At 37.2% G+C, this 27,825-nt stretch overlaps 1 protein-coding gene across 1 annotated transcript; it reads left to right on the plus strand.

The window, feature by feature from the left end:
• Positions 1 to 91: 91 nt before the first annotated feature.
• LOC139150071 (sodium-dependent multivitamin transporter-like) lies at positions 92 to 27,825 on the plus strand. Its single transcript, XM_070722227.1, has 15 exons — positions 92 to 273; positions 934 to 1,153; positions 2,640 to 2,757; positions 3,941 to 4,008; positions 5,453 to 5,604; positions 13,665 to 13,802; positions 14,826 to 14,911; positions 17,886 to 17,939; positions 19,786 to 19,865; positions 20,415 to 20,503; positions 21,196 to 21,338; positions 21,638 to 21,791; positions 22,463 to 22,568; positions 23,119 to 23,258; positions 23,383 to 27,825. The coding sequence occupies exons 1-15, from the start codon at positions 146 to 148 to the stop codon at positions 23,537 to 23,539; spliced, it is 1,833 nt and encodes a 610-aa protein (XP_070578328.1). The 5' UTR covers positions 92 to 145; the 3' UTR covers positions 23,540 to 27,825.

Raw genomic sequence — 27,825 nt, forward strand, 5'->3', positions numbered from 1 at the left:
CTGGTTATACGCTTCACGCTATAAAGGTGCAAGGATTTGATTTCCAGCAGAGTGAGTAATTTCATAAACTGTAAATTTTGTTCAGGCTTACAGTACCAAAGAGAAAGGGTAATTATTCTCAGTTTATCGTGTCGCATATCACAAGATGTCTGACGGGCTGGCGACTCCACTGGGTGTAGTGGACTGGATAGTCTTTATCGCAGTGCTGGCTGTATCTGCTATCACTGGTGTGTATTTTTGTTTAGCAAAAGGAGGCCAGAAGACAACCCCAAAGTGAGTGTTTTCAAAGCAACCTTTTTTCAATCGAAGCCTTTACCTTAGCTTCAAATATTATAAAAGTCATTTCATTGAAATAAATTCCTCCAGTGCACCCTCACAATAGTTTCTTCGAAATGTGTAAGCAAATTTGTACCTGTATTGTATTTGTACATGTATTGTAATTTACAATCATTAATTTGCGCACCTTATCTCACGCATGTTGACATGTCTCAAATATCAATTCCGCTCAATCATGTACTATATCTACTATGTACTATGTACTGCGGTGCAAGCTTGCCCGCAATGCTAAAGCATCCTGCGGATGTCTGGAAGTAGTTTGCCTTCTAACAATCATCATCTGTAGTCATAACAACAAAATAAGATCTCTCGTGTCACTTTTCTCAGCGGCTTTCAATCCTTGTGTAATATTTGCGATTTATCAATTGCAAGAATTATATCAAGAAAGTTTTTGATATTGCCTGATATAAAACCGGACGTAGACTACAAGATAACACCCCTCGTCTAAAGCGCATTCAATTTATCTCATGAAATATTTTAGTTTATTGATCACATAGTTCGTTTATGCTGTCTGATTTGCCCATAACGCCACAGTGATCTTGAGTGAACATTGATGAATATATTAATCATTGCCTCTGATATTTTACATCTATTCAGATATTTTTTGGCCAATCGTAAGCTCGGATGTGTAGTGCTGGCGACGTCATATTTTGTGACCTTCACATCTAGCATGTCAATCCTCGGGCTGCCTGCTGAAATATACGTCAACGGTATAGCATTTGTGTTTGCTTTGATTGGAGTGGTCCTTTCTGGTTTGTTGGTTGTGTTCACCTTTGTACCTGTTATCCGAGGGCTGGACATTATAAGTGTTTACGAGGTATGTTGGCTTTGATGGACTGTCGGGGTAATACGCATCGCGAGTTGTTGTTGGTGTTCTTGTTATTGTTGTTGTTGTTGTTGTTGTTGTTTTGTAATGCGTGTGCGCGTGTATGTGTGTGTGTTTTGAAGTTAAAATTCTCCCAGGGTTTATGGGGCCAATCAAACCACAACTAAACATTTTTGCTTGGCGAGAGTATCCTGCAGTTTGGACAAATGTGGTTGGAACAGTTGGCAACAGATACCAGCCAGCAATACTTCCTTTCTTGATTAAATGTTGCTTTCCCAGCAGAGTTTCCGAAATCAGAAAAATTAATCAACATGGATAGGTACATTATTCAGAGTGTAAATAAAAACATGGTGAACGCAATGTCGGTTGATCGTTCAGAACAAATAGGACTTTCTGAGAAAAATCAATTAAAAATCTGCAAATTTCAAAAGCATGGTTCTGCTAAATCCACGACTGTGATGGAACATACTGTGTGCAGTTAGGATGATCTTGACTGTTATCTTATCATATTGTACAAACAACGTCAGGAAGCCGTCATTATTTACGGCCTAGACGGTCGGAGGAATGTGAGGGGGTCATCTAAATATGTGAAAGCTACAAGGAGGGTTGCTCAAAATGTGGAGGAAAAGAAGGAGAAGTTACTCAATTTTTGGTGCAAAATGGATTCAAACAACTCTCAGATTGTACCACGGCACTCAATTTCTCAAATTTTTCGATGCGAGAGGGGGCACACCCCCTCTCGTGCTCTAACACCTAGGGGTGTTCTAACAGTTTTACTTGGTAAAAATACACATTAAAAAACATCTCAGATTGCACCAGACTGGATCATTGCACACATTAATTTCTCAAAATTTTCGACGCAAGAGAGGGGACAACCCCCTCTGACACTTTCTCCCCAAGCCTCTGCGTGTTCTCCCCCTGTACTTTCAGTTTCTGCCCTGTCAGATATCTTACTGAAGCCCTGTCATGATACCATATGGTTGGATACTGGTTAAAACGTGAGCATTTATATCTACATTTTGTTGCATCTTTGAATTTCATTTTGTTGACTTCACTTTTTCCACCATCCTGAGATAACCGATGATAATCTAGCAGGGCACAACAGGCTTTGAAAGGTCTTTACTATTGCTGTATTTTTGTATAGTTTACAAATACATCTATTAATATTTTACTTTTCCACGAGGGGGTCAGTATATATTTCTGTGTAAGACAGGGGGTTACTCAAATTCATCATAGTTGGCAGGGGGGGGGGTTACTCAAAATTTCAGAGTTTTCGATGAAATTCCTCTGGACCCCTCCAACAGCCGTTAATAATGACAGCTCCCTTATGGAACTTGTGTATAATTGCAAATGGCTGTTATGAAACATATCCTTATTTGGTCTCCATGGTGCCTAAAATAAGCAGCTTTAATTACACTAACTTACTTGTTATCGATTCCGTTAGTCGTATTAGCATTCATTTTCTTCATATTTTCAGTACATGGCATTGAGGTTCCATCCCGCCGTACAAATCACTTGCGCTGGTTGCTTTGCTTTTCTCGTGTTGCTTTACATGGGGAGTACGATGATTGGACCAGGGATCGCTTTGGAAGCCAGTAAGAACGAAAAGAAATTTCAAACAAGGGGAGCATGAAAGCAATAAGCCTCCCTCCACCAGTGACGATTGTATTACGACATTTGACAAGTTCACGACATATACACACGAGCGACACATACATTCAACAGAGTGGACTGGTTAAAAACGAACAGTATACCCGTCGCTAGGGTAGTTTGTCACCATATTCTCTTATAAAGGTTACGTGCTATATGGAATCCGAAATATAAATATGACTAATTAAAGTTGACAATCCCGCACAGCTTACATGAGATTCTGCGAGCGCACATTATAGACTAACAGATTCAACGACATCACTAATAGTGAAGAATTTGTAAGCGACTTGGTTTAAAATGGAGAAAAAATTCACTGCAATCATTTTATCTCATTTGAATTATTTGAATAGATAAATCCGTACTGCACTTATTTAATACATCTTACTGAACTTCGTTGATCAAGTATGCACGATGCAGAAAATTCATTTTATTTCTGAACCAGTTCGACGGGTTCAGAATGAAATATATCATGAATGCCGGCCAATCTAATCACTCTATTTCGCTATCAAATTGATATAAGTTCCTGTGTATGCGTAAGCCTATTTTCTTTCCCGAAAAATTATACGGGGTTTCTGCTCTTGTTGTTCTGCACCACGACATTCTGCACCTACTTCTGATTTTGTTGAGTCGAAACCAGTTTAAGTCGATATTCGACATACTTGTATATGTCTCCGGTAGCCGGTATTTATCCGCGGTCGAAAATCAAGACTAACGTGAAAATTTCAAAAAAGTCAATTGTCAGTATTAAAATATTGCAAGGTATATCCACGCTGTAAATTTTGAGTGTGTGTGTGGTGTTGTTTAATCGCCGATGCGGAGGTTCGTATTCGTATGCATAGAGACCAGATGATTAAAAATAAAATGGACAGATGGCTACGTTTCCATCTTTGCTTGTCCTTCACAATCTCGTCAGCAAAAGAACTAACAAAGGTGGATATGTCGCTATCTCTATATTTGATTTTAGTCACATTGGTCTGGACACGAACGTCTCAACCATTGAGATATAATGATGCCTGAATCTACAAAAATGGGGGGTTCTGTGTCCCGACAGCACGTTGGGCCCCGAAGTTGTGATAGACTACTAGTTACATGTCCTTCAATGAAATTTATTGATTGTTTTTTCAACAGCTGATAATGCAGCTTACTGGATCACAGTCGTGGCTACTGGTTCTGTTTGCACTTTCTACACAACCCTTGTGAGTAAAATATAGACCTATTTTAGAGTTGATTACGTTTACGTCGTATGTATGTATGTATGTATGTATACGGCTAGTTTTCAATCGGATTCGAACCCACAACATACGGCATCAGTCGCCTAGCTGAGAGGCCATAGACAGAACCGCTCGTATGTATGTATGTATGTATGTATGTATGTATGTATGTATGTATGTATCAATCACAGTCACTTGTGATCGGCCTATTCCGCTCGGTGATTTTCGGCCGAATTCGACGGACACATCGCTAAAACATAAGCGTGAGCAACATTCCGGTCACCTCATAGTTGACGTTGGGCATCTCCACTTTACTGACGTTAGCGCCGCGTACCCATGAGGGGTAACTGGAAGATTGCTCACGCCTTATGAAAATCACACGAAAATTCATACCTGATACTTCATCTGCTAAGAAAATGCTCGTTTCGTGTGATTTTCGGCCGAGTTCGAAAGACACCTCACCAAAACATAAGCGTGAGCAACATTTCAGTCACCCTTCATGGGTAGGCGGCGCCAACGTCCGTAAAGTGGAGGTACCAAAGAGGTTACCGGAATGTCGCTCACGCAAATGCTTATGCTTATGTGTCCGTCGAATTCGGCCGAAAATCACACGAAACGAGCGTTTTTGAAGCAAATTAAGTACCAGGTATGAATTTTGAGAATGATAGGGAACGATCGACGGTTACATGATAGATGAACGTGCTACTTTTCACGTTAAAAATCGAACGTCGAAGATGACATGGTGGCATAATCCCTAGGAAATAGCCATTCGGTTTCCTGACTTGGTTTTTCTCAGGCATATGTACACACGTCTATGAGGGCATAGACGCCGAGCGGAATAGACCGATCACAAGTGACTGTGGTATGTATGTATGTATGTATGTATGTATGCATGCATGTATGTATGTATGTATGTATGTATGTATGTATGTATGTATGTATGTATGTATGTATGTATGTATGTATGTATGTATGTATGTATGTATGCATCTATGTATCTATGTATCTATCTATCTATCTATCTATCTATCTATCTATCTATCTATCTATCTATCTATCTATCTATCTGTGTTTCTATGTATCTATCTCTGTAACTATGTATGTATGTATCTCTGTATCTATTCATGTTTCTATGTATGTATTCGTTATAGTAAAAAAGTAAGCTTATATTCTTAATTTTATTTTTATTGCAGATAATTTGGGTTTTTTTACGTTTGAAAAAATATATATACTACATGCAGAAAACGATGTTATTTTTATTGACTCGAGAAATCTCACTCCCAACGCATGTGCAATGTTTAATGGTCATCAGATCGGGTTAATTGTCCGCCTATTAAGAAAAAGCGTCATTCTTGAACCCAAAATCGATAATTGTTTTACCCAAAGTTATTATCTTACCCTTAATGCGTAAATGTTTTTACCCAAAAAGGGTGGCCTGAGTGCTGTTGTTTGGTCTGACGTGTTTCAATTCATGGTGATGTTTGCGTCAATCGTCGCTGTGTTAGTCATTGGAACGATCGATTCTGGCGGGATTACAGAGGTTCTTCGGCGCAACTATCAGAAAGGACATTTGCAAATTGAGTAAGTTTACTGCGTGGTATAACATCGACAACCATATATTTATACAATGTTGCAGTTGTCTATAAATTGTAACTTTTGCTACAAGTTTGCAACTTCACTGAAACTGCTATGATCAACATCATAAATGATATTCAAGACAGGTGAATGCCAAAGGTCATCAAGTATACAAATATGTAATTAGCTGAAATACTATTACTTAATCTCTCTGACTGCTGTCATTGTATCACCACTTTGTATAGCAAGTGTATAGCCTTTGGTCGAGGTCTTCAAGCTTTATGCCAAACTGTAAAAGCTCATTGGATATGCGAATTATAAATTAAAAGAATTGGGGGAAAATATTATTATACTACTACATAAAAACGATGACACCAGAAGTCTAAATAATTATAGAGGTATTTCATTGAGCTCAGTCATTGGGAAAATATACGATAGAATCACAGGAAAAGAGGTAACAAAGTCAGTTGAATCGATGGATATTTTAGATGAAATTCAAGGCGAACAATTGACCAAATTTTCATTTTAAAAGGATTAACAACAATTCGAAAACATGAAAATAAACACACATATCTTGCTTTTTGAGACTTCAGGATAGCTTATGACGGCGTTTGGAGAGACGGATTATGGTACACATTGTGGAATTATGGAATCAAAGGGAAAATGTGATAAAACATACATACGATTAATGACATTTTGAAAGTAAAGTGTCTTTGATGACATTGAGACAGAAGTGTCTTTGATGACATTGAGACAGATTACAGTGGTTTGCTTTGAAGCATTGGCATTAGACGAACTAGACATATTGTCTAAAGCGAGGTGTTGCAAACACTGTTGGATGCAATTAACAGCTAAGCGGTAACATGAGTCGATCATGAAAAAATCAACTCTGCAAAAGCTGAAACATTGTCTATCAGGAGGTCAGACGTAGTCTAAACAACACCACCACATATGTCCAAACACTGTCCAAGTCTTATCGTTTGCTTTCAGGTGTAGTTGTTTCGACTACATCTAACCTGCTGTAAGACAATGTTTCAACTTTGGCAGAGTTGATTTCTGTGTGATCGACTTGAATTACTGCCCAGCTGATAATTACACCTGACAGTGTTAGCAACACCTCAATTTAGACATATGTCTACTTCGCGTAATGCCAATGCTTCAAAGCAAACCATTGTATTTTGACCAAAATAAGGGTCTCAGGCAAGGATGTGTTTTAGCACCAATTTTATTTGTAGTGTACATCAATGAATTCAAAAGCAACTTAATGAATCACTTGGAGTATACCTTGATTCAGTACTCACAAGTGGCCTGTTTTAGCTAATAATGTAGTCCTTATGGCACCAAATGAAAAACAAATGAAGTATGTGTTATGCATTGCTAATAAATATTGTAAACTATGGAACATGTCAATGAATAAAGAAAAGTAATATTTTGATAGTAAATAAGAAAGTTGATGAAGATAAAGAATGGACGATCGGTAATCTTAAGATTAAAGAATCATCTTATTGTAACTATCTAGGCTACTGGATGTCACATAATCTTTCTGACCATACTCATTTTATGAAAATGACAACAAATTTCGACAGCTTGTTTCCTCCATGAGGGGATTGGCCGGCACAAACCATTTAGGTAGACTAATCCCCTGAGAGCGGAAAAATTCCGCATACCGAATTAACGGCTTATGACTCCCCAGAGAGTAAATAAACTACCGATCAAGTAGAACAAAAGATCACAATGTTTATGAATATGACATCACTCGTGATATTTGTAGAGCAATCACCGATTGACAGTCAGTTCACACGTCAAGTAAGGTATTTTTTCATATGGAAATGATTTCGAACCTACAGCGTTTGTGCCAGGGAATCTTGGCATGTTATGAAAGTAATCCTTCGCAATCATGCAAACATTGATAGAACTGATTATTGTTTGTCATCATGGAATCATATTGTACGTCCTGCTTTAGAATATACGGGAGAAATATTGATACTTAGTACAACTGACACAGAAAGTCTTGAAATAATGCAACGCCTAGTGGGTAAATTCATCCTAAAAACATGCAGATATGCAGCAAATGAAACGATTCTCGGTGACCTTGGTTGTAATACTATGAGAAGTAGACTTAATATTATGAAACTTAAATATTTTAAGAGACTGTGTGATATGGATAATTCAAGGTAGACAAAACTTGCCTTTAATCACCTGAAGTTAATTAACGATGAAGCCGAACGCTAACCAAAAGTTGTGTGGAACAGGACGAAATCTGCCAATGACATAATGACGAATTTAAACATAACAAACATTGAACAGCTCACTGATCAAAATATTGAACAAATTGTCCTTGACTATGATGAAAATGAAAGGAGAGAAAATATTACTTAAAACATCTACCCTAGCTCCCTATCAAAGACTTAAAAACAAGCTGCAATGTGAAGATTATCTAAAATCTATCAATGATTTCAAGGGTGCTCAATTAAAGTTTAAAGCAAGATCATATTCTTTTGGTCTGAAATGTGAAACGAGAAGGTTGGAAAACAATGAAGATGATTGAATATGCCATTGCTGTGGAAAAGAAGCTGAGACATTGGAACATTTTTCTTTTCACATGTGATCAATTCACAAAAATTAATGATACTGAACAAATGCTGTTGAATAATAGCAAATCGACCTTACTCAAGGATTTCAGAGAAAGAAGGGAGTTGATATGTTTTTCCTGGGTGATTCTACAAAGAATTACAAAAAATGTCTGTACAAAGAAATTAACAACTTTTTCAGACCTTTCTAAAGAGATGTAGTATATAGAAAGAAGGAACCTTTAATTTAACTAACATTTCCTTTTCAGCTTTAGTCACTGAGTAAAGATATGGTTTTGTTGATAATAATGGCTCTTTTTCTTTGTAAGATATTTTCAGCTAGCTCTTCTTTAACTTTTTATTTGCATTTCCAGTGCCCAGTGTAATTTGCTGCTCCTTTCGTTTTTAGTGAGCCCCTGCTTTAAAAGGATTGCAAAAAAATAAAATAAATAAATAAATGAATTAGCTGACGTGAAATGCAAAATAACTTTTCACTGATACAGTGTAATTATTTAATCAATATACACAGTAAGTTTCATAAAGTATGGTAGTATCCTTCCGGTTATATTTTCCCAATTTGGAAAGTTAGTTCAATGTTCAAATAAGAAGCTTGTGTAAAAATGCTTAGAGACTTTAAGTAATATTTTATTATAGTATCGTTAATGAACTTAGCATGTTTTGTCAACTTCGATCAAGTCTATAAGATATATCTCTCTTTAAGAAAGTTCTAGATATATCCCTAATTAAGAAAGTTCATTAGATATGCAAATGACTTATCAGTTTATCTAAACATGTTAATACAACTTTCATGAATGTTATATCATAGTTTTCCCAATCTACCACTGAGCGCGTTCATTGTACGTCCATTGTACGATTTGCTATTGTCCGAATACCCCGGCTGCACGGTACAAAAATGTTATATTTTGTGAATAACCTTATGTAGAGTGCACAGAACAGAGGACAGTATATAGCGAGAGGAATATACTTAGACTAAAAAACTAAAAGTGTTCTTCTGTACTTCAAAAGGAGTTAGCACATACTGCACTTCTAAGTCAGTTATTTTCTTAATGTTTATAATTGCTTTTATTAAGTGTGTTATATGTTGCATAACGCAATGGGTATGTTAGTTTATGATCATGTTCTGGTGCGTGCCAGAATGTCCACAAGATGAAAATCTAGATTTATGCGCAGCATAAAGGTGACATAAAGTTGCATAAAGATGATCTGTAGGCGCATTAGATCCAGTTTTATTCTAAACCTGGGAAATTTTAGCCCAGAATTTATTAACGGAACACAGTCCCTGATGTAGACTGGCCCCAGTCGCGCTTTCTCTTCAGTTGAGTTACTTGCTGACCAAGCGCCATTCACTCCACGAGCCATGAAACAGCCTACCATTAGCACAACGATTTGCCGATGTTTAGTCCTTCAATATGTTTTGATATGCCGGAAGACTTTGAGAAGTCTATCCCTGATACTCTTACACTTACATACCAAATAAGCAAACCTGGTGGTCACACCGTAATATGAGATACAACGTTTGCAACTCTAAGATCTGACCAGAAAATACTTGGTACACTGGAAGCACTAGGAAAAATTTAAAAAAAAGAAGACAATCTTAATTACCTACCAGAGCAAAATAATTTGACCTTACAGCATTGATGTATCTTTTCACATTCATGCTTACCGATGGCTGGCTGTAGCGATTTACTCATATGGATAAGTAGGTTCGCTTTGAGAGTATTTCAAATTACTTGTGCCATCAGCTACAGCAAAGTATTTTCAGTAATGTCGATTCTGTGTTCAGCATTTAATTTTACTCATCATTTTAAAACATTCCTTGTTCGATTTTGAAAGGTAGTCGATTCGCCAGATAATTGCTATGCACTCGCCAGGGCACGGGCGACTTGATAGTAACTATGCGAAACCCCCACGATGCAAATGAGAAGTTGTATCATAGAGTTTTCGTCAAGGCACAGACCCTCTGCACACAAACGACGTTTGAAGCATTCGTGCACCAGAGTGTTCATAACATTATGCCATACACTTAATGTGGGAGGACATCAGGCAACCTCTCCACATTCCGACATTGACCACGGTAATTAGGGAAGTCCCTGCCCTGACAATGCTTCTTGCACACACAAACAAATAATTCCCCTTGTCTGTGTTGCACACTTCACCCTGACTGTACTGCATATGCGTTGTGACCACAGAGTGCATACCGGGGGCCTTGGTTCGAACACTTAATATCGAAAAGGACTGAATCATCTAGATAAAATGACCAATACATTCACAATTTTCAAATTTGATAATGGTCTTCCCGTCTCTGCAGTCTCCGACTTTTGCCATGGTAGTCGGCTGAGGTCGAGTAAGACAGCAAACAAAGGCTGTTTCAATCACGGCTATCACGGTCATCTTTATTTCACGCAAAACTACTCAAGTTACTTTTTGGAGTGTAGACGTTCTTAAAAGTTGTAGAATGCACTAAAAGTGGAGTCTGTGCGGTCATGGATGTAAGGGTACAGGACGGCCTGATAATCCCTTTCACACCTATTATTTTATCTTTGTCGACGCTGGCCTTTTCAGCTGTGTCATGGCTGCCATTATCAGGACGGCCAAGACACTCCATGGACGTATCTGTGGTACGTCCAGGGACACACACACACACACAAACTTCACTGATAATTTTCTATGCATCACAAAAATCTTTCAAATTTATGACATTCCTTTTTTCATCCATAGTGCAGTAGGGCTGACAGCGATCCTGCAAATGTGATTTCGGGTGCAACTCCATGACAATGCGTTCAATCAACTTTTAAAAGAAAACAAGTTTACAAGAATTTGATGTAAATTGCAGACTTGAACAAAGTCTATTTTCAGTTAAACTTTCTAGCAACAGTGACTGAAGCAAGAAAACCGCTTTTGTTTATACATTCAAGGGGTTCCTCCTGATTGTTGTTAATGACATATGGCTATTTACACCTTGAGACAATGGAGCAATGAATCAGAGCCCTGCATGACTTGCCATTACCTGACCTATCACTATTTTCTTCATGATATACCGGTGCAAAATGTAATGCAGGTCTCCTGGTTATGTGTCAAATAAGCAATTTTGGTAGCAGGTCATATCTTTTTTTTCACAAAGTCGAACTCGCAAGAGGGCAGATCGTCTGTGCAGCCGACACGAACACAAACTGTCTGATACTGGCTACCAAATACTATCACAAGATAGGCAGTCATCTACTGACTCCACACATTTTTCATTTGAATGAACAATGACGAAAAGGGAAGAATCCCATGTGTAACTGCTGTGGCGATATCGATGGCAACCTTTCTGATATGTTAATGACATATGGCTATTTACACCTTGAGACAATGGAGCAATGAATCAGAGCCGTGCATGATTTGCCATTGCCTGAACCATTTTACATCCATGCCTGAACTATCACTATTTTCGTCATGACTGCAACAACATATACTGTGGTATACAAAACGCAATCTTTATTTCGGTTGAAAGATAAAGAGACAGTTGCAAAATGATAAGAATTAAAGGAGGGGGATGTGTCTTCTACAGTGCGGGGACTCCAAAGTGCAAACCCTAAGCCCTTCAAGATGGTTTCCAGATGGGTAGAGTGAACGTTAGAAATGTGAGCTCAGGGAAGTGACTAGATGTTTCTCACTATACATCCAGCTATTCTTTAACACATATAGTCCTTTCCAATTTGTAGAGACTGTAAATTGTCATCCTCAGTGTTGTTTTACAATCTTTACCTCACACGTAAAATTATGCAACTTTATTGGATTGCATAAAGGTGCATAATTTTAGTGAGCCATTAAACCCTTTTATACAAGTGCATAAAGATGCATATAGGCACCACCACTGACACCATGTTTACACACCTTTATGCACTGCATAAAGGTGCGTAAAGGAGCTGACCAACTTTATGCAAATTTATGCAATTGCATAAAGAATGTTAAATTTGGCTTTTGATCCTGTGGTCTGATACAATAACATTTTGAAGTTGACGTGTTAACACACGTGAGCTGATGTCGCAGTGATGTCAGCCTGACTGTCTGTCTGTCAGTCTGTCTGTCTTTCTGTCTGTCTGTCTATCCATTGGCGCGATATCTAAAGAACAGGTTATCGGATCAGAATGAAATCTGGTAAGTACTTTTAGTTTGAAAATTGCAAGAGGGTGTGGCTTGCATATTTTAAACTCATTTGCATAATTAGTGATTGTAGAAAAATGGATCTACGATGAGAACGGATGTACACAATTTGATGAGAATTGCTAGCAATGTTGATCGCAGTAGAATATATCAACGATGAAGATACCAAGGATTTACGTGGAAGTTAATTGCTAATTTGCATATTTAATAATTTTTCCTTATAAGGGATATATCTGGATTGACTCAATAAAAGTTTATAAAATTTGCTGTGTACATTGGCGATACCATGATATAACAACAGTAAAAGTTGTTCAGCATTTTGAGAGAAGCTTATTACTAATTTGCATATTGAACGGACTTTCCTAATTAGCTATTCATCTGAATTGAGCTGATCAAAGTTTACGAAATTTGCGATATACATTAGAGATACTATGACATAACAAAAATAAAAGTTGCTTAGCATTTTGAGATAAGCTAATTACTACTTTAGATATTTAACAAAAATTTCCTAAATAGTTATATATCTAAATTGGCCTGATCAAAGTTTACGAAACTTGATTTGTCCATTGGCAATAGATAACATTACTGAAAGTCGTGACGCATTTTTACTTCAGCTATTGCTATTTTGCATATGTGATGAATTTTAGTCACTTAGATCAAGTCAATCTAGATACATATCCCGAAACTTGATAGTTACATACTGATAGCGCACAAATTGTTTTGGTTCTTTTCAGAAAAAGAATTCAATTCTACCTTACTTAAATCCGTTGTTTTCATAGTTGCAGTGTACACCGTGTCTACGCTTTCCATGCTCACCGAGATTTAGTTTTATTTATTCATCTGTTTATTTTTTGCATTCTTTGAAAAGCCACTATTCATGACTTGTCATCAGATTTTAATTTTTTACAGACAGTTATAATTTCTTTTTCTTCTCCTCAAGCGTGTCAAGATACACAGAGTTTAGCTTGTTGAACCAGACTATACATGTGTAAACTGGTTTGTGATTGTTGATTGACGAGTGATTTCTGGTCCGGACACAAAGTGAACAACATTGCATTTTACACTTACAGACTCTGTGTTGACAGGCCACACGGTTTATGTTTCATCATGCTAACGGGAATCAGTACAAGAACTTTCAATTGATACACAGAACAAAAAAAAAAGTGAAGTTACGTATACAGCTACTGGCTCTTTTATCTCGAACTTCACAAGAGAAGTATAAAATGTCGCGGCCTCGTACTTTCCTAATATGAAAATCTTCACATTACAGCATATCAAAGGCAAATATTTATCATATTTTATAAGAACGATTAACCTGCTTCCTTTTAGCACACGGTTTGATCTCACAGCACGCTCATCGATGTGGTCTATGCTTCTTAGTGGAATAATGACAGCTTTAATTAACGTTATTAACCAAGGCGCTGTCCAACGTATCATGGCCGCCAAGTCTGTACGCAGAGCGCAGGGGTGAGTTCAGTATCAACTCATGAGTTTCACCTTGAATGCAAATAACGCGTCATATTCAGTAGTGTGAAAGTCGTGTTAAACGAAGTTATGCATGTTCTGCATCCAATAATGGGTATACAGTTAACTGCAAGAAATTCCATGGATCTTGACAGTCATTTACAAACAGACAAGAGCCAAACAGGCCTATGAATACTGTTGTGGTGTTCTCCATATTGCAGACTCAGGAACAGAGGCTACTACACATGGAATATATGTTTCTGTCTTTAAATTAGAGATAACTCAAAAGATCTTGGAAGGGTTGGTACAAGTGTGCAACTGTTTTCTCACAAATACACGACAATGCAAACTTTCTCTTAGGCGGTGTATTCATACCTTTTTATTAAGTCAATATTTTTGTGAAATACGGTCGACCTAGCCCTGTCTTTAATTTTTTCATTTTTATTATGTTTTTTTTTTGACAAATTCCTTTCAAAATGTAATGACAGTTTTCACTACCCTAAATAGCCTTGTCAAACTGAATGACAATTAAATACATTGTGGGTTAAAAGTCGACTTCTCGTTATAGCAAGATAGTGATTAGATAAAAACTTAGAGAAAATGCAATCGTTTTCATGGCAAGAGAAACTGGCTAAACTCTTTCATCTCGTGTTAGGCATTTCTTGTATGAAATTCCTGTACAACCTAAAGTTCAACTTTAGCTTCTGTAATCGTATGTGTTTTACCTTTAGAAATCCGCCAAGTTGAAAATATGGTCGACCGCCTGAGACCTTAATGACTCAGTCAAGTGCCAAATGCTAATAAAGGTACAGGGTCAAAGATGATCGGTTGTGGCGATATTTTCCCTCTCGATACAAATGAACATTCTAGAATTTATGATCCCATGGTTTTTTTTAATCAACATTGTGTGACGATATTAATTTTAGGCATCCTTATAGCCCACCAGTTGATACTTTGTCGCATCGGTTCCTTAAAGAAGAAGCCTATTCCGAACCGGATGAATGAGTTATTGCTTTTTCCTTCCAGGACATTGCTTTTGACCGTACCGTTCAAACTAGCCGTATATTCAATGATGATTCTTACTGGTCTGGCGCTCTTCTCCTTTTATAACAGTAAGTTGCCTTTTTTCCCACGCTCTACAAACATAACATTCCTAAGTCTATCATCCGCTGGGGTGATTAACCAACCCTTGTCTGTCATAACAGCAACAGTACAAGTTCCCCGATCCATTGTCTCACTATTTCCAAAGACTGTCTGGGCAACAGACAGTACCGGTGGGAAATAAATGTATACTAAATAGTCGAATATGACCAGTAAATATTTATGATAGATCTCACCTAATTTCCTCACTGAAAAATCGAAAATTTTTCTGCTATTATATTACTCGTCTCAGTAGTAGAACACCGCCAACTTTGTGCACATTTCCGGAATGTGAACATGCGTATAGATTGGGCTTTCAAATTTACCCAGGTAGCAGTTGTCATGACTCTTACAAGGTCGGAAAAAAACTACGAAACTGTTAACTAGTAAGGCAGTCATCGATATTCACGGCCCTTGGAGATCGGTGGAATCTTAGAGGTATCATTCAGAAAATTGAGCTACGACAATGGGGTGGGGGTGCTTAAAATGTGGAAGGAAAGAAGGTGGTTACTAAATTTTTGGTGCAAATGAAACACTTTTCAGATAGCACAATTTCACAAATCAATTTTTCGGTATTTTCATTGCGAGGGGGGTTATAACGTGAGCTTTCATGACTACATTTTGTTGTTACTTTGAATTACATTTTGTAGGTGTCACCTTTTTTCAACCGTCATGTAATAACCGATGATAATTAGTAGGGCAACACCAGGAGTTAAAAGGTCTTTACTAATGCTATATTTGGGTAAATGTTATGAATATATGTATTGGTATTTTAACTTTTCTAATGGGGGTTCAGTCAAAATGTCTGTGTTAGAGAAGTTCAGTTACTCAAATTCATCATGGTCGGTAGGGGGCGGTTACTCGAAATTTAAGAGTTTCCGATGAAATTCCTCCGACCCCAAGGCCGTAAATAATGATGGCTCTCTAGGTTATTTTTGCATTATCAACGCCAACATGACATTTACCTGTTGACCATACAATGACGAGTCACGATAGAGATTTGGATGCTGTGTGTTGCAAAAGATATGACGATATTGAATAGTTAGGCTAAAAGCAAGAACTGATTACCTAAAAATAATATCAAGAGGGTTTTCGTTTTGTTTGTTTGTTTGTGTTTGTCTGTTTGTTTGTCTAGGAGAGCGGTCGTAAAAAAAATGTACCATTACAGTGACTATGCTTTTTTTATGTCTGATTGCGGTTGTGTTCGGTGGCTTTGTCGATCATTTTCTGTCACACATTGCAAAAATTCCCGGTCTGAACCCCTTACTGAGTGTTGATGCACTACGTCGCTAGGTGTGGCGGCGCGAGTGATTCGGATGAAGGAGCCTTCAGTTAGTACAGGGGTGGGCCGGGGAATTCCATGCACACCTGTGCTGTAAAATGTAACCCTCCCCTGTTCTCCTGTCTAAAATGACACTCTCTCCCCTGTCCGACATTCTAAAACTTCTCCTTCCCAACCACTGCAGTATCCTCCGGAGGAAAAACTGAAACAGGATCAATTAATTTCCATAACACTTGATTTAATTGTTTTGTAAGTGAGGCACAGAAATTACAGGGGAAGAGCTGGCGTTTTGTGAGGGAAGGTCGCAATTTATCAAGCAAGCATTTTTGAAGGGACATGACATTTCGTAAATTAAATTTTGTAGGAGGGTCACCATATTTTGCGCAACTATAAGAAGGCAAGATGTGGCTGATATAGTGCTTCTCCCAAAAATATCAAATCATAACACATAGGAGTCTATGAGGCAAACTATTGACAATCCCCCCCAAAAAAAATCAAAACAAAACAAGTTATATCTATACATTTATATTGTTTGATCATACATTTAAATTAACTTTACTGGAAGTGGGAAGTAAAAGGTGCATTTTTGTGCAAGAAATTAGATTTTGTATTTCATCGAAAGTGTTGATTCACTATACATGGTAGTCTATGAGAGAACCATGAACAATTTTTTCAAACATAAAACCAGCAATATCTGTTCATTTATGAATTGATATAAATGTTCTTCATTAGACTGGGGTGGCTACAAGTCCGTGTGTGTGCGAGGAATTTGATTTTTTCACTTCCGCGTCTTCATACTCTAAAAAGTCTAGGGTCGGCGGATAAAAAATAGGGTAGGTCGGCTTATCGGAAGAGCTAATTATTTTTGTTTGGCCTAACTTCTTTTCTCTATTCAGTAGAAGTCTCATTGTCATATATAGACTTACTTCTTTCGGGGTTTCTAGGTCTGTATTGCGCACGTTTGATACGTTTTAGATGCACATTTTTTGATACATGATTTTGTTATCTACCTGTAATTCTTCGGTGCATTTGTAGTGTTACCTTAGGTGAATATTTTGCATTTTGCAGCTGTTAAGTTTGCTTGGGTAGTCTTTCACATACCATAATTGCTACGTCCATTCTTTACTAAAGTCAAAGGATAAAAACAAAATCAAGAGCAAAACCTGCACACCTTTGAGTTCACGATGTGGTCTGGAATTCAGTATGCCACTCACTCCTTGTATTTCTTACTGATATCCGGGTTGTTAGGTTACCCTTTATTCGTTGACGTTACTTTACCAACCGGTAACAGAGAATTGATACACAAAATATAAAACAAGACTTCGTTGTAAATAAAAGGTGTTCGTATCATTACAGTCATTTTACTGCACCAACATTGATTTGTTACCAGGTTGGACCTTCTTGGGATTGTATAGTACTATATCGTTTTTTGTCGGACCAACCCATATTTTATAGACCTTGTGGTGAGAAACAAACGAACAAGTCCAAACGTCAAGAACGATTGATTTGTCTAAATAGTAACAGATGTTGTATTTGTGGTAACTCGAATGGACAAAGATATTATCATTTCCTGTTGCTGGTTTTTGGGTTTTTCGTTTCTGTGTTTTTCGTTGTTTGTTTGTTACCGTTTGCGTTAATGATGTCTTCGATTTGTCAATTCGTAGATAAGCTTACACCTCTGTTTCCGCCGATTAACGGAACATTCTCACCGACTGAAAGTAAGTATACTTGAAACTACCGAGCGAAAACAACGCACTGAAATTTGGCTTTATCATCAAAATACTGTAAAAGATAGAGGAAACAAGATACACACAAATCTTAATGATTGCCTCACTCTGCGATTATTCTGAGATGCAATTCTCGTTATTTTATAAATACAATCCTCTCATTGATCCAATACCATTAAAAATCATACTCCAGAGAACATATTAAAAACACTGCAAGAATAAACGCTCGAAGGCAATATGTGCTACATCATCAAAAAAACCAGATATGAACTGAAAATCCTCACGTGTTTCAGTATAAATTGCAGTTGCCTGTAAATTTAAACTTTTGCCGCATGTTTACCATTTGAAAGTGTTATGATCAACATCATGAACATTATTTACCACAAAGTAATTCCAAAGGTCATTAAAGATACAAATGTGTAATTATCGGAAATAAAGATGCTAAATTTCTTTGACTGCTGTCATTTGGATGACGATGACGATCAGGAAAGAAAGATTACGGACAAATTAAATCAGGTGAAAACACCTTCAGCAATATTCAATAAATTCACTGAACTTCAGTGGTTCATTGACAGGAAACAAGTTAATATTTCTCAGTGTAGGCCAGATATCTTTCACTTTCTGATATGTAGCAAGTGTAATAAGACGTGGTTAAGTAATTTTGACTCATATTACTAATTACAAAAGTTCATTAAATATGCACATACGCCTTAATTGACACGGCTAAACGCTTCACTTAAGAGTAAGATATCTGTCAAATCGATATCTGTAGCAGCCTTCATCGAGTTAGGTAATGTTGAGTCAAATTACTAATTACAAAATTAATCAATGTTCTACAGTACAATCAGACATCTGCCAGATCAATATCTGTAGCAACTTTCATCACAATTTTGTGTTGTAATTTCGTCTGTATATTACTATTATAATATATGCAAAGGAACCATGAATTGAGTAGTCTCTGCAAAATGCTTCACTGAACAATAAATGTCTGTAGTGGGCTTCATCAAATTTGGTGCTGTGATTTCGGAGCTATATAACTAATTACAAAGATATAATATAAGCAAAGAGCCATTAATGAACTTGACACTGCTAATTGCTTCAGAGAACAATCAGATATCATTCAGGTCAGTATCTGTAGCATGTGTCATCAACTTTCACACAGGACTTTCGGAGTTAAATCACTAATTACAAAACTTTTAATGCGCAAAATTAGCAGTTTATAGACTTGACACGGCTCAATGCTTCATTTGACAATTAGATGCTCCATTATTTCGGAGTTATATAACTAACCAGAAAACTTCATTAAATATGCAAACGAGCTGTTTGTTAACTTGACACTGCTCAATGCTTTTCAGTACAATTAGATATTCATCAGATCGATATTTTTAGCAGATATCTTCCAATGTAGTTAAGGAATTTGGGAGTTATATCACTAAATACAAAAGTTCATTAAATAAACGAATGAGCAAACAGTTGCCATGAGACTCACAGTGTCATCATATTTTCTTGGATTATCGGCAGCGAAGTTGCATAAAATTTTGTGCAGTATTCCTTGATGCACGTGTCATAATTGTCTCCATAGGGAACCAATTACTTGAAAGAAATTATATTTCTTAACTTCCATTAGCATATGGTATCTCTCTACTAAATCTGACTTGACTTGAGTTATCATTTAAACAAAACGACTGACTGACAGACAGACAGACAGACAGACAGACAGATAGACAGATACACAAACACACACATACACACACAGACATCGGTACTACATATGCTCACATGTATGAACACTTTAGCTAGACTTGTACATGTGCTGTTGGTATTATTTACTTTACAGACTTCACCGTTAACTTAGAGCTACTGTACGAAGAGTTGGATACAGTTAACTACGAACCTCATTTTAAAAGACCGGATCAGGTAGAATACATACAATATATATATATATATATATATATATATATATATATATATATATATATATATATATATATATATATATATATATATATATATATATATATATATATATATATATATTGTATCTTCTCAAAGGGGTAAAGTGCCGTATGCATGGATGCAAAGCAATATTACAATTAACATGAGAACACATCAAGTATGTTTGTTACCTATTGCTCGAGTTTCAAGCATTCACGCGATCGCCAAATAGCTAGATTTTATTGAAATAAAATCTACCTTTTTAACAATCGCGTATATGCGTGAAACACGAGTAATAGGTACCAAACATGCTTGATGTGTCCTCATAATAAATACATAAATACAATATATATATATATATATATATATATATATATATATATATGTATGTATATGTGTGTAATATTACCTTTTCGAACATTAAGCACAACATAGACAAATCAACGTCGATATATCATCTCTCATGACCCTTAAAGACTTTTATTGCATCACGCTTAGCTTAAACTAATGATTGCTTGTTTTCTTCCCAAGATACTTGTGTATTTCGTGAGTGGCACGCTTGGTTATATCCCGGGTATACAGGGACTCTTCATTTCATCTTTATTCGCTGGATCGCTCAGGTATGGGATTTTTTCAACCGGCACTTGACAGCTGCGACGCACAGCGCAATTTAAGACAATCTTCAAAACAACGTACACAATGTCAGTCCATCTAATCCGTGAAACTTCTCTTTTCTTTTTTCTCTTTTAATTTCCGTAAACAAGAAAGATATGTATGTGAGTGTGACTGTATATGTGTATATTTGAGTGTGAGTGTATTACATATTAACACAGACACAGACTTTATATATATATATATATATATATATATATATATATATATATATATATATATATATATATATATATATATATATATATATATATCAATGCTTATTATGGGTGATATATCTGAATTCTAAGCTTTATTACTGGAACTAAGTTCATCTTAGCTCAGATGAATCGCATTTTTCAGACTAAACACTGTATTTGGTTCGATGTCTAAATATAATAGTGTCCGTTGAATTTAAGTCTCAATCACAGATTATAAAACCATGTGCAACAATAGTTTTATCAAACTGAATGAGATTTTGTCGATAGAAACGTTGTTGACATTTTTCCTGGAAACTAATCATTTTGACGCTCAAAGTGAAACGCTGTGAGCCCTAACATTGCAGCATAGAATGTTTGTCATTTTGCAATTTATCATTCTGTTATGTTTTGCCTGAGAAGCTAAATTTAAAAGTATCTATGCTTACACCCCACCCTTTTAGTTCAATCTCATCTGGTCTGAATGCAATGGTAGCTGTGGCTCTTAGGGATATTGTTAAACCTTGGCGGCGATGGCGATCAAGGCGCTCAAATTGTCCGCTCCAAGAAAGTGACGCAAGGGATATTGTAATATCCAAAATATTAAGTAAGTGGACCGTACTAACCGAAGAAAGATTATATCATTTGGTACATCATTCTCAGTCTTTTCGATATCACAAGATTTGAAGTAACAATTTATAACGATTGCGCGGAACAATTTCGAAGAACTTTCGATACAAACAAATCTAAATGCAGATCATGTGAGGTTGTTTTGCTCCAATCTTCAAATTTGGTATAATGTCTTTTATGTTGTGAAGGGTTCATGAAATCACCACCTATTGTAATAATCTGACATCCCAAGGTACATTGTAAACGGGGATACCGACTATCTATTATTCTCCACAGCTCTGGTCTTCGGTTTAATCAGTACGGCTCTGGCTCTCGTCTTACCTCACCTTGGTACTTTGATTAATATCTCCATGATAACATTTGGCGCTATTGGAGGACCAATCGCAGGTGCCTTCACATTAGGCTTGTCCTATCCAAGAGCGAACTCATGGTATGAGATTGGAAAGTTGACATTTATATTATATCCTTGTTGTTGAACTTCTCAGTGGGATATAAGGTCTCTGCTGCAAAAAATTATTATTATTATTATTATTATTATTATTGTTGTTGTTGTTGTTGTTGTTGTTGTTATTGTTGTTTGTTTGTTTGTTAATGGAAGGCTGTTCGAATAGAGGCCCCCAGAAGACTGACATACAACAATAAAACGTACAATCACTATAGGAAAAAATATTTCATATGACACTTATTATATGGTATATATAGCGCAAGCTCGTAATCGAGGGAAGACCCACATTATTAATTTTTTAAATTGGGTATGAAGAAAAGAATACAATCCAGTTATTAACCTTTTCAAGATAACAATGTTGCTTAAACAGAGGGAAATTTGTTTTTAATTTTGAAGGGCTGCACCGTTGTCGATTAAATTTGTTGATGTTGTTGTTGGTGGTGTTCTTCTTCTTCTTCTTAAATTAAAATCTGGTGCTGTCTACCTTCATTACCAATGTAACCATGGTAATGTTCGTTCACGTACAAAGTTTATGCCTGAAGGACGGATCCAAGAATCAGCCATGTCTACAGTGCTTCCCTGCCTCAGTAAAGTTCGAATACATTAACAGTTTTCACTTCTGTACAATTTTAACTCGGTGATTTTTCTACTCTAAGGGGCACGCTTGTTGGTATTTGTATTGGAATATTGCTCGGTATGTGGATCGGTGTAGGAACGATGCTCGCACGGATGGGCACAGCAACGATGTTACCAGTTTACAAAGTAAGTTCGAAGAACAAGTAGATTAGACTTCATAGCATTCATCTCTCCTCTCAATGACAAGAGAGCTATGCGTAGATAGATTAACTTGAGTGCCGTTGTTCAGTACTCTAGATTTGTATTATTGCGCAAGTTTATCGTGTGAAAGAAAGACAAGCAAGCCGTTTGACGTAAACCTCAATATCTCTAATTACGCCTTCGTCGATGATTTGACGATAATCAGGTTTCCATCAACAACTCCCTTAATATTGCTACAGATGAACACTTGTTTGTTTAAGATGAACACTTGTTTGTTTGAAAGTTATCTATGTGCTTTGGATTGTGAAATCTTCAAGCTACTTAAATACGCCAATGCATTTTCTGCGGTCATACAACCATTCCGGGATAAATATTTCGGGTTGCTTGCACTGTGAACAAATACACCAGCCTCTTTGTTTATGGACAATGTGTATCAATTTTGATGATCATAAGGTTTGTTTCGTCCCCTCTGAATTCTCAGACTGCACAAAGTGATACGATTTATGACTGACAAGTGTTTTCCCCATTTTACAAGATAACTCCACCTTTGTATGGCATGGCGAGTTTCGTTGTGACTATATCCGTTGGGATACTTATCAGTGAAATTGTAAGGTGTATCAAACCGTCAGAAAAGCGTAAGAATGTGGACCCAAAACTTCTGATACCGTGCTTCAGGTGAGCATGAAAGTTTAATACTCGTTAGTGGCATTTTATTTTGCTCCTTGGTCTGCCAGTTCATTAGCTGTGACCTATCAAGAAAATCGCAGTTACAAACCAGAGCGTGTATCTTTTCCTACAGGCCTAAAGAAGTCAAACCAGATAATATTGATATTCCGGGTGAATTCATTCCCTCGAACGATAACAGCAACACGCCTGACAAGTCTTGGAGACACTGGGAACCAGCAACAACAGAGAAACGATTCGGAAGAATGCAATCAAAAGAGACATACCTGTGATGTAGATGAAATTTAACAAATATTACAAAAATGGTGAATAATTTATAGCGATGATTGAGGATTTGTAGTCTAAGAACCTATACATCTCGTCTTTTGTAAAGCGAGTTATTTTCACAATTTAAGATTGCGAACGTTATTTTATTACGTTCTGTCAGTAAATACATAATATCATTTAGGCCTCAACCTTGTTCGGGTTGCAGTGCGAAAATTTACCACGACCTGTTGACCGGACTCATCGTTCCTGTATTCAGACATCTTGGCATAATTTGTTTGCCATAGAAATTGCCAACACTTCATGAATCACTGACAAATTGCGTCCACCCCTTCTGATGTCGAAATTCTTGATATATCATATTCTAAAACACTTGTTCTGACATTTTTGATTTGAAATTACGATAATCTAAGTCGCGACAATGCACCGGTACTCAAACGTTCACTGTGAACGTTTGAAGACCGGGGCATTGTCATGACTTAGGTCATCGAAATTTCAAACCGAAAATGTCAAAAGAAGTGTTTTAGAATATGATATATCAAGCATTTAGACATCAGTAGGAGTGGACGCAATTTGTCAGGGATTTTCATGCTATCTTGCCATCCTCTGTGGATTTCTCTCCAACTATATTGATACAACCCCAGGACACAGGATAATTTAGCATAAACTGTTTTCTGGTGAAAAAAATACATTGTACCATGCTTTGATGTCAATACGTTCCAAATACTCAAACTTTCTGTGTGACAATTGAGTTTTTGTTTAGACCTGGCCTTTCGAATCCTTTCTCGATTTAACCGACCGTAAATTTTATGAGCAATTTATTTGTTTACTCAATGTTCCGACACTCTCATCTAATCTTATATCTGTATTGTAACACTTGTGTGCGTTACGTATTTTCATACATAGCTCTTTGGTTTAAAACGTAATGGGGAGTCTACGTTTGAGACTGTTTCAAAAATAACACAGAAATTTGCCAATTTGAAATTCGGATTTGTCACTAAATTGAAGAAAACATTGTGCGTACAATTTAAAAGTTATTGCACGGCAAGTCAGATTTATTCGTACTTTATATCCTGAAATAGCATTTTCCATGCCGAGAATAAAAAGAGTATTGGCACAATGATATAGAGGCTTTAGAAATCATTCAATTTACACGAGAAAGGTGCAAGCTTGTTTCGTTTTGAGCAAATCAACTGTAAACACTGGCTGGCTCTGGTGGAGGATACAGTAGGAATGCCCCCTCCCCGACATCGGGTAACGGACATCAGTAGATGAGGAAGTACGGCTCCTGTTAAGACAGTGTAGTCATTTACCATATAGTAAATAATACAGATTATGTCGAAATGTGACATTCAACAAGTGAACTTATCAAAAATCCTTTCATCCTCTGCATTTTCTCCCTAATATATACCAATTGGCCACAGTGTCCACTTAACAGTCCGGGTCATTTCCGAAATTGGGGGCACTATACCACAACATGATTTCCACGAGTAACCAATCACCGATCCGATTACGTCATCGACCAAATTGCAGTCACTGCTGGCTCGCCAGCATTGTATGAATCATTATTGGGCTACCTTTGGCCCTCGGAGGCCTCGTGTGGGCCGAAAAATCCAAAGTTTCGCACTTCTTTCGTGATAAACATGATCCTTTAACAAACAATAAGACCATCAAGCAAATCAGTAACCAAGATATTTCACTTTCAGCCGTTTGCTTGCTGTTTGAACACCGTAAACGTGTACCCGGTACCAAAAGGTAATTTGCCGTCCACAAATGAATCAGTCAATTTGTCAGCGAGCTGTTAAGTTTTTAGGGGCAATCTACAAACCGATTTTGTTAAAATTGCCGCTAGGAATGTTTTACACTAAATATATTCTGTTGCTGGATATGTTAAATATACTTAAAAACTGTATGCACAATTTATGGGAAAGTAGTTCGCGACTGATCTTTCTACTATTTGAAAAAAATTGTCCACCCACCCGCCAGTCTTTTCCCATTCAAAACCACATGAATTCCTCGTAGCGGAAGCTGTAATGCTCTATTTCCCCATCATGTGATTTCGCCCTTCAAGTCTGCTAGCCACCGCAAACAACGTAATCCTACATCTTAGGGAGCGTTCAGTTATTATGGCCGGGGGTGGGCCGGCAAATTCTTCCTGCGCATCAGTCAAAATAAGTGAACCCCCTACCCATTGTACCAAAAAATTGATGACCCCCCTTTCAAGATGACAAAAATTTCATGACCCCCCCCCCCCCACATTGATTGAGTAAAGCTGCACACACAAACACCTGGGGGGTATGGAGCAATAAAATCCCCCAAAAGAGCTTAGATTTTTTCAAATGATCTTCCTTACAGACTCAAAAGGTGTTAATGCTCAGATTTCCCTTCTGACTTGCTATAATTTGAAATTACCCCTCAAAGGGGTTGGACAGAAATTACTGGTGGATCACAATATTTTTGCGCAAGCGTGTGTGTACAAATTTTTATATTTGGATTTAATTAAAAATCAGCTGTTGATAATGTTGATTCACCATACATGGTATACAATATTTTCTCATACATGTATGAGAAATCTATGTAATACTTTTTCAATGCAAAACTATATCTGTGCATGTATAGATATTTGATAATTTACATAAATGTACTTAAATGAAATAGGGTTGTTACAACTGGCATGTGGACAAAGAGTTTGACCTTAGAATTTCACCAAAAATGTTCATCCACTATACATGGGAGTCAATGATAAAATTGTGAATAATTTTTTTCAATGAAAAACTTGGTATACTTGTGCATATACAGATGTTCAATAATTAACATAATTTTACTTGATTAGAAAATGATGGTTAAAGGTGCATATTATGTGTAAAAGAAATCTGATTATGGAACTTCTTGAAAATGTTCATCCACTATACATGGGAGTCTATGAGGAAAGTATGAATAATTTTTTTTTTCAAACGAGGCTGGACATGTGATCGATCCAGACGTCTTTTTCGAACGCTCCTCCGGCTGCATGGCAAATTTGCAGAATCAGACCCGAAAAGAGTTTAGCAGAGGTTGAATTTAGGACTAAGAACATATATAGTACTTACAGAAACAGCAATGCCTCCGAGAGTGGACAAGAAAAAGGGAAAGAAAGAGAAAACAGGCAAGTCAGTTGAGCCAAGGTTATCTCGAGCACGTGGAGCCACGTCACCGCTGAGTCTACATACGCAAGAAGAAATGAGCGATGAAAGTGTAGAAGAAAGTCAAACGGAAGAAAACGTAACGATTGAAATGGTTTTCAGTCTTCTGCAAAAGTTGGACAGAAAGACAGATAAACAACACAAAGATATCGAAGCAGCTTTGAGAAGGCTGAATGAAGTAGAAGACAAACAGACGCAGTTGCAAGAAAAGATAGACGAAATTACCGACGCGGTGAAAAACCTCGACTACCAAGAAACTCAGATACAGTTAGAACGTATGGAGGCAGAGCTGAAAGATACGAAAGCTGAGACGGAGAAATTAAAGGAGGAAAATCTAAGAATGCAGAGATATACGCATGGATTTAATTTGAGATTCGGTGGAATCAAGGAAACTGAAGGTGAAAACTCTATAGAAAAGTTGCAACTTTTACTGCAAGAGACACTCAATATAGACGCCGACGCTGTTGAATATGCACACCGTACAGGTCAACCACGTGGAGGTCCACGACACATTATTGCCAGATTTGTGAGACGTACTACACGTCGCCAAGTATGGATGAAGAAGGAAAAATTGAAGGAAAAGGGTGTCTTTGTAAAAGATGACCTATGTGATGCAGATTTCAGAATGAAAATGAAAGTAAAACCGCTAATGAAGGAAGCATTTGAAAAAGGCCATAAGGTGAGCTTCAGAAATGGGTCCCTATTTATCGATGGACATCGGCATCGGGGAGGAGAAATTGTTAACCGAAACAAGTAAAGTACAATATTTGGGATGTGCAGACGTATAGAATGATTTAAATTGAAGTGTGAATATGCACGGGCAAACTTTTATTTAACTGAGGATATGATGAAACCGATACGCCGTCTCTGTCGGCGAGAGGCACAGCAAGGGTGAAAGTGTTTCCTGGCTGACAAGCAGGATTTGCTCCCGGGCCAACGCGGCTTGGAACATCGTTCGTCGACCGCCCGCGCTCGTTTGGTGTGCACGACATGGAATTTAGTTGTCGATAAAAGGGGACTGGCTGTGAACACAGGTGTAAATTTTTTCGTTGTTGGAGGTGATTGGACAAAAGGTCTGAACACATTAAAACAAAGTGTGAAGTAGTTTATTT

This window comes from Ptychodera flava, chromosome 14 (assembly GCF_041260155.1).
Source record: "Ptychodera flava strain L36383 chromosome 14, AS_Pfla_20210202, whole genome shotgun sequence".
NCBI lineage: Eukaryota > Metazoa > Hemichordata > Enteropneusta > Ptychoderidae > Ptychodera > Ptychodera flava.

Bases quoted from the DNA above. Each gene is read 5' to 3' on its own strand.
- LOC139150071 (XM_070722227.1), top strand. From the start codon at position 146: ATGTCTGACGGGCTGGCGACTCCACTGGGTGTAGTGGACTGGATAGTC. The intron at 1,154-2,639 runs GTATGTTGGCTT...TCATATTTTCAG, and splicing joins ACATTATAAGTGTTTACGAG to TACATGGCATTGAGGTTCCA. The intron at 2,758-3,940 runs GTAAGAACGAAA...TTTTTTCAACAG, and splicing joins AGGGATCGCTTTGGAAGCCA to CTGATAATGCAGCTTACTGG.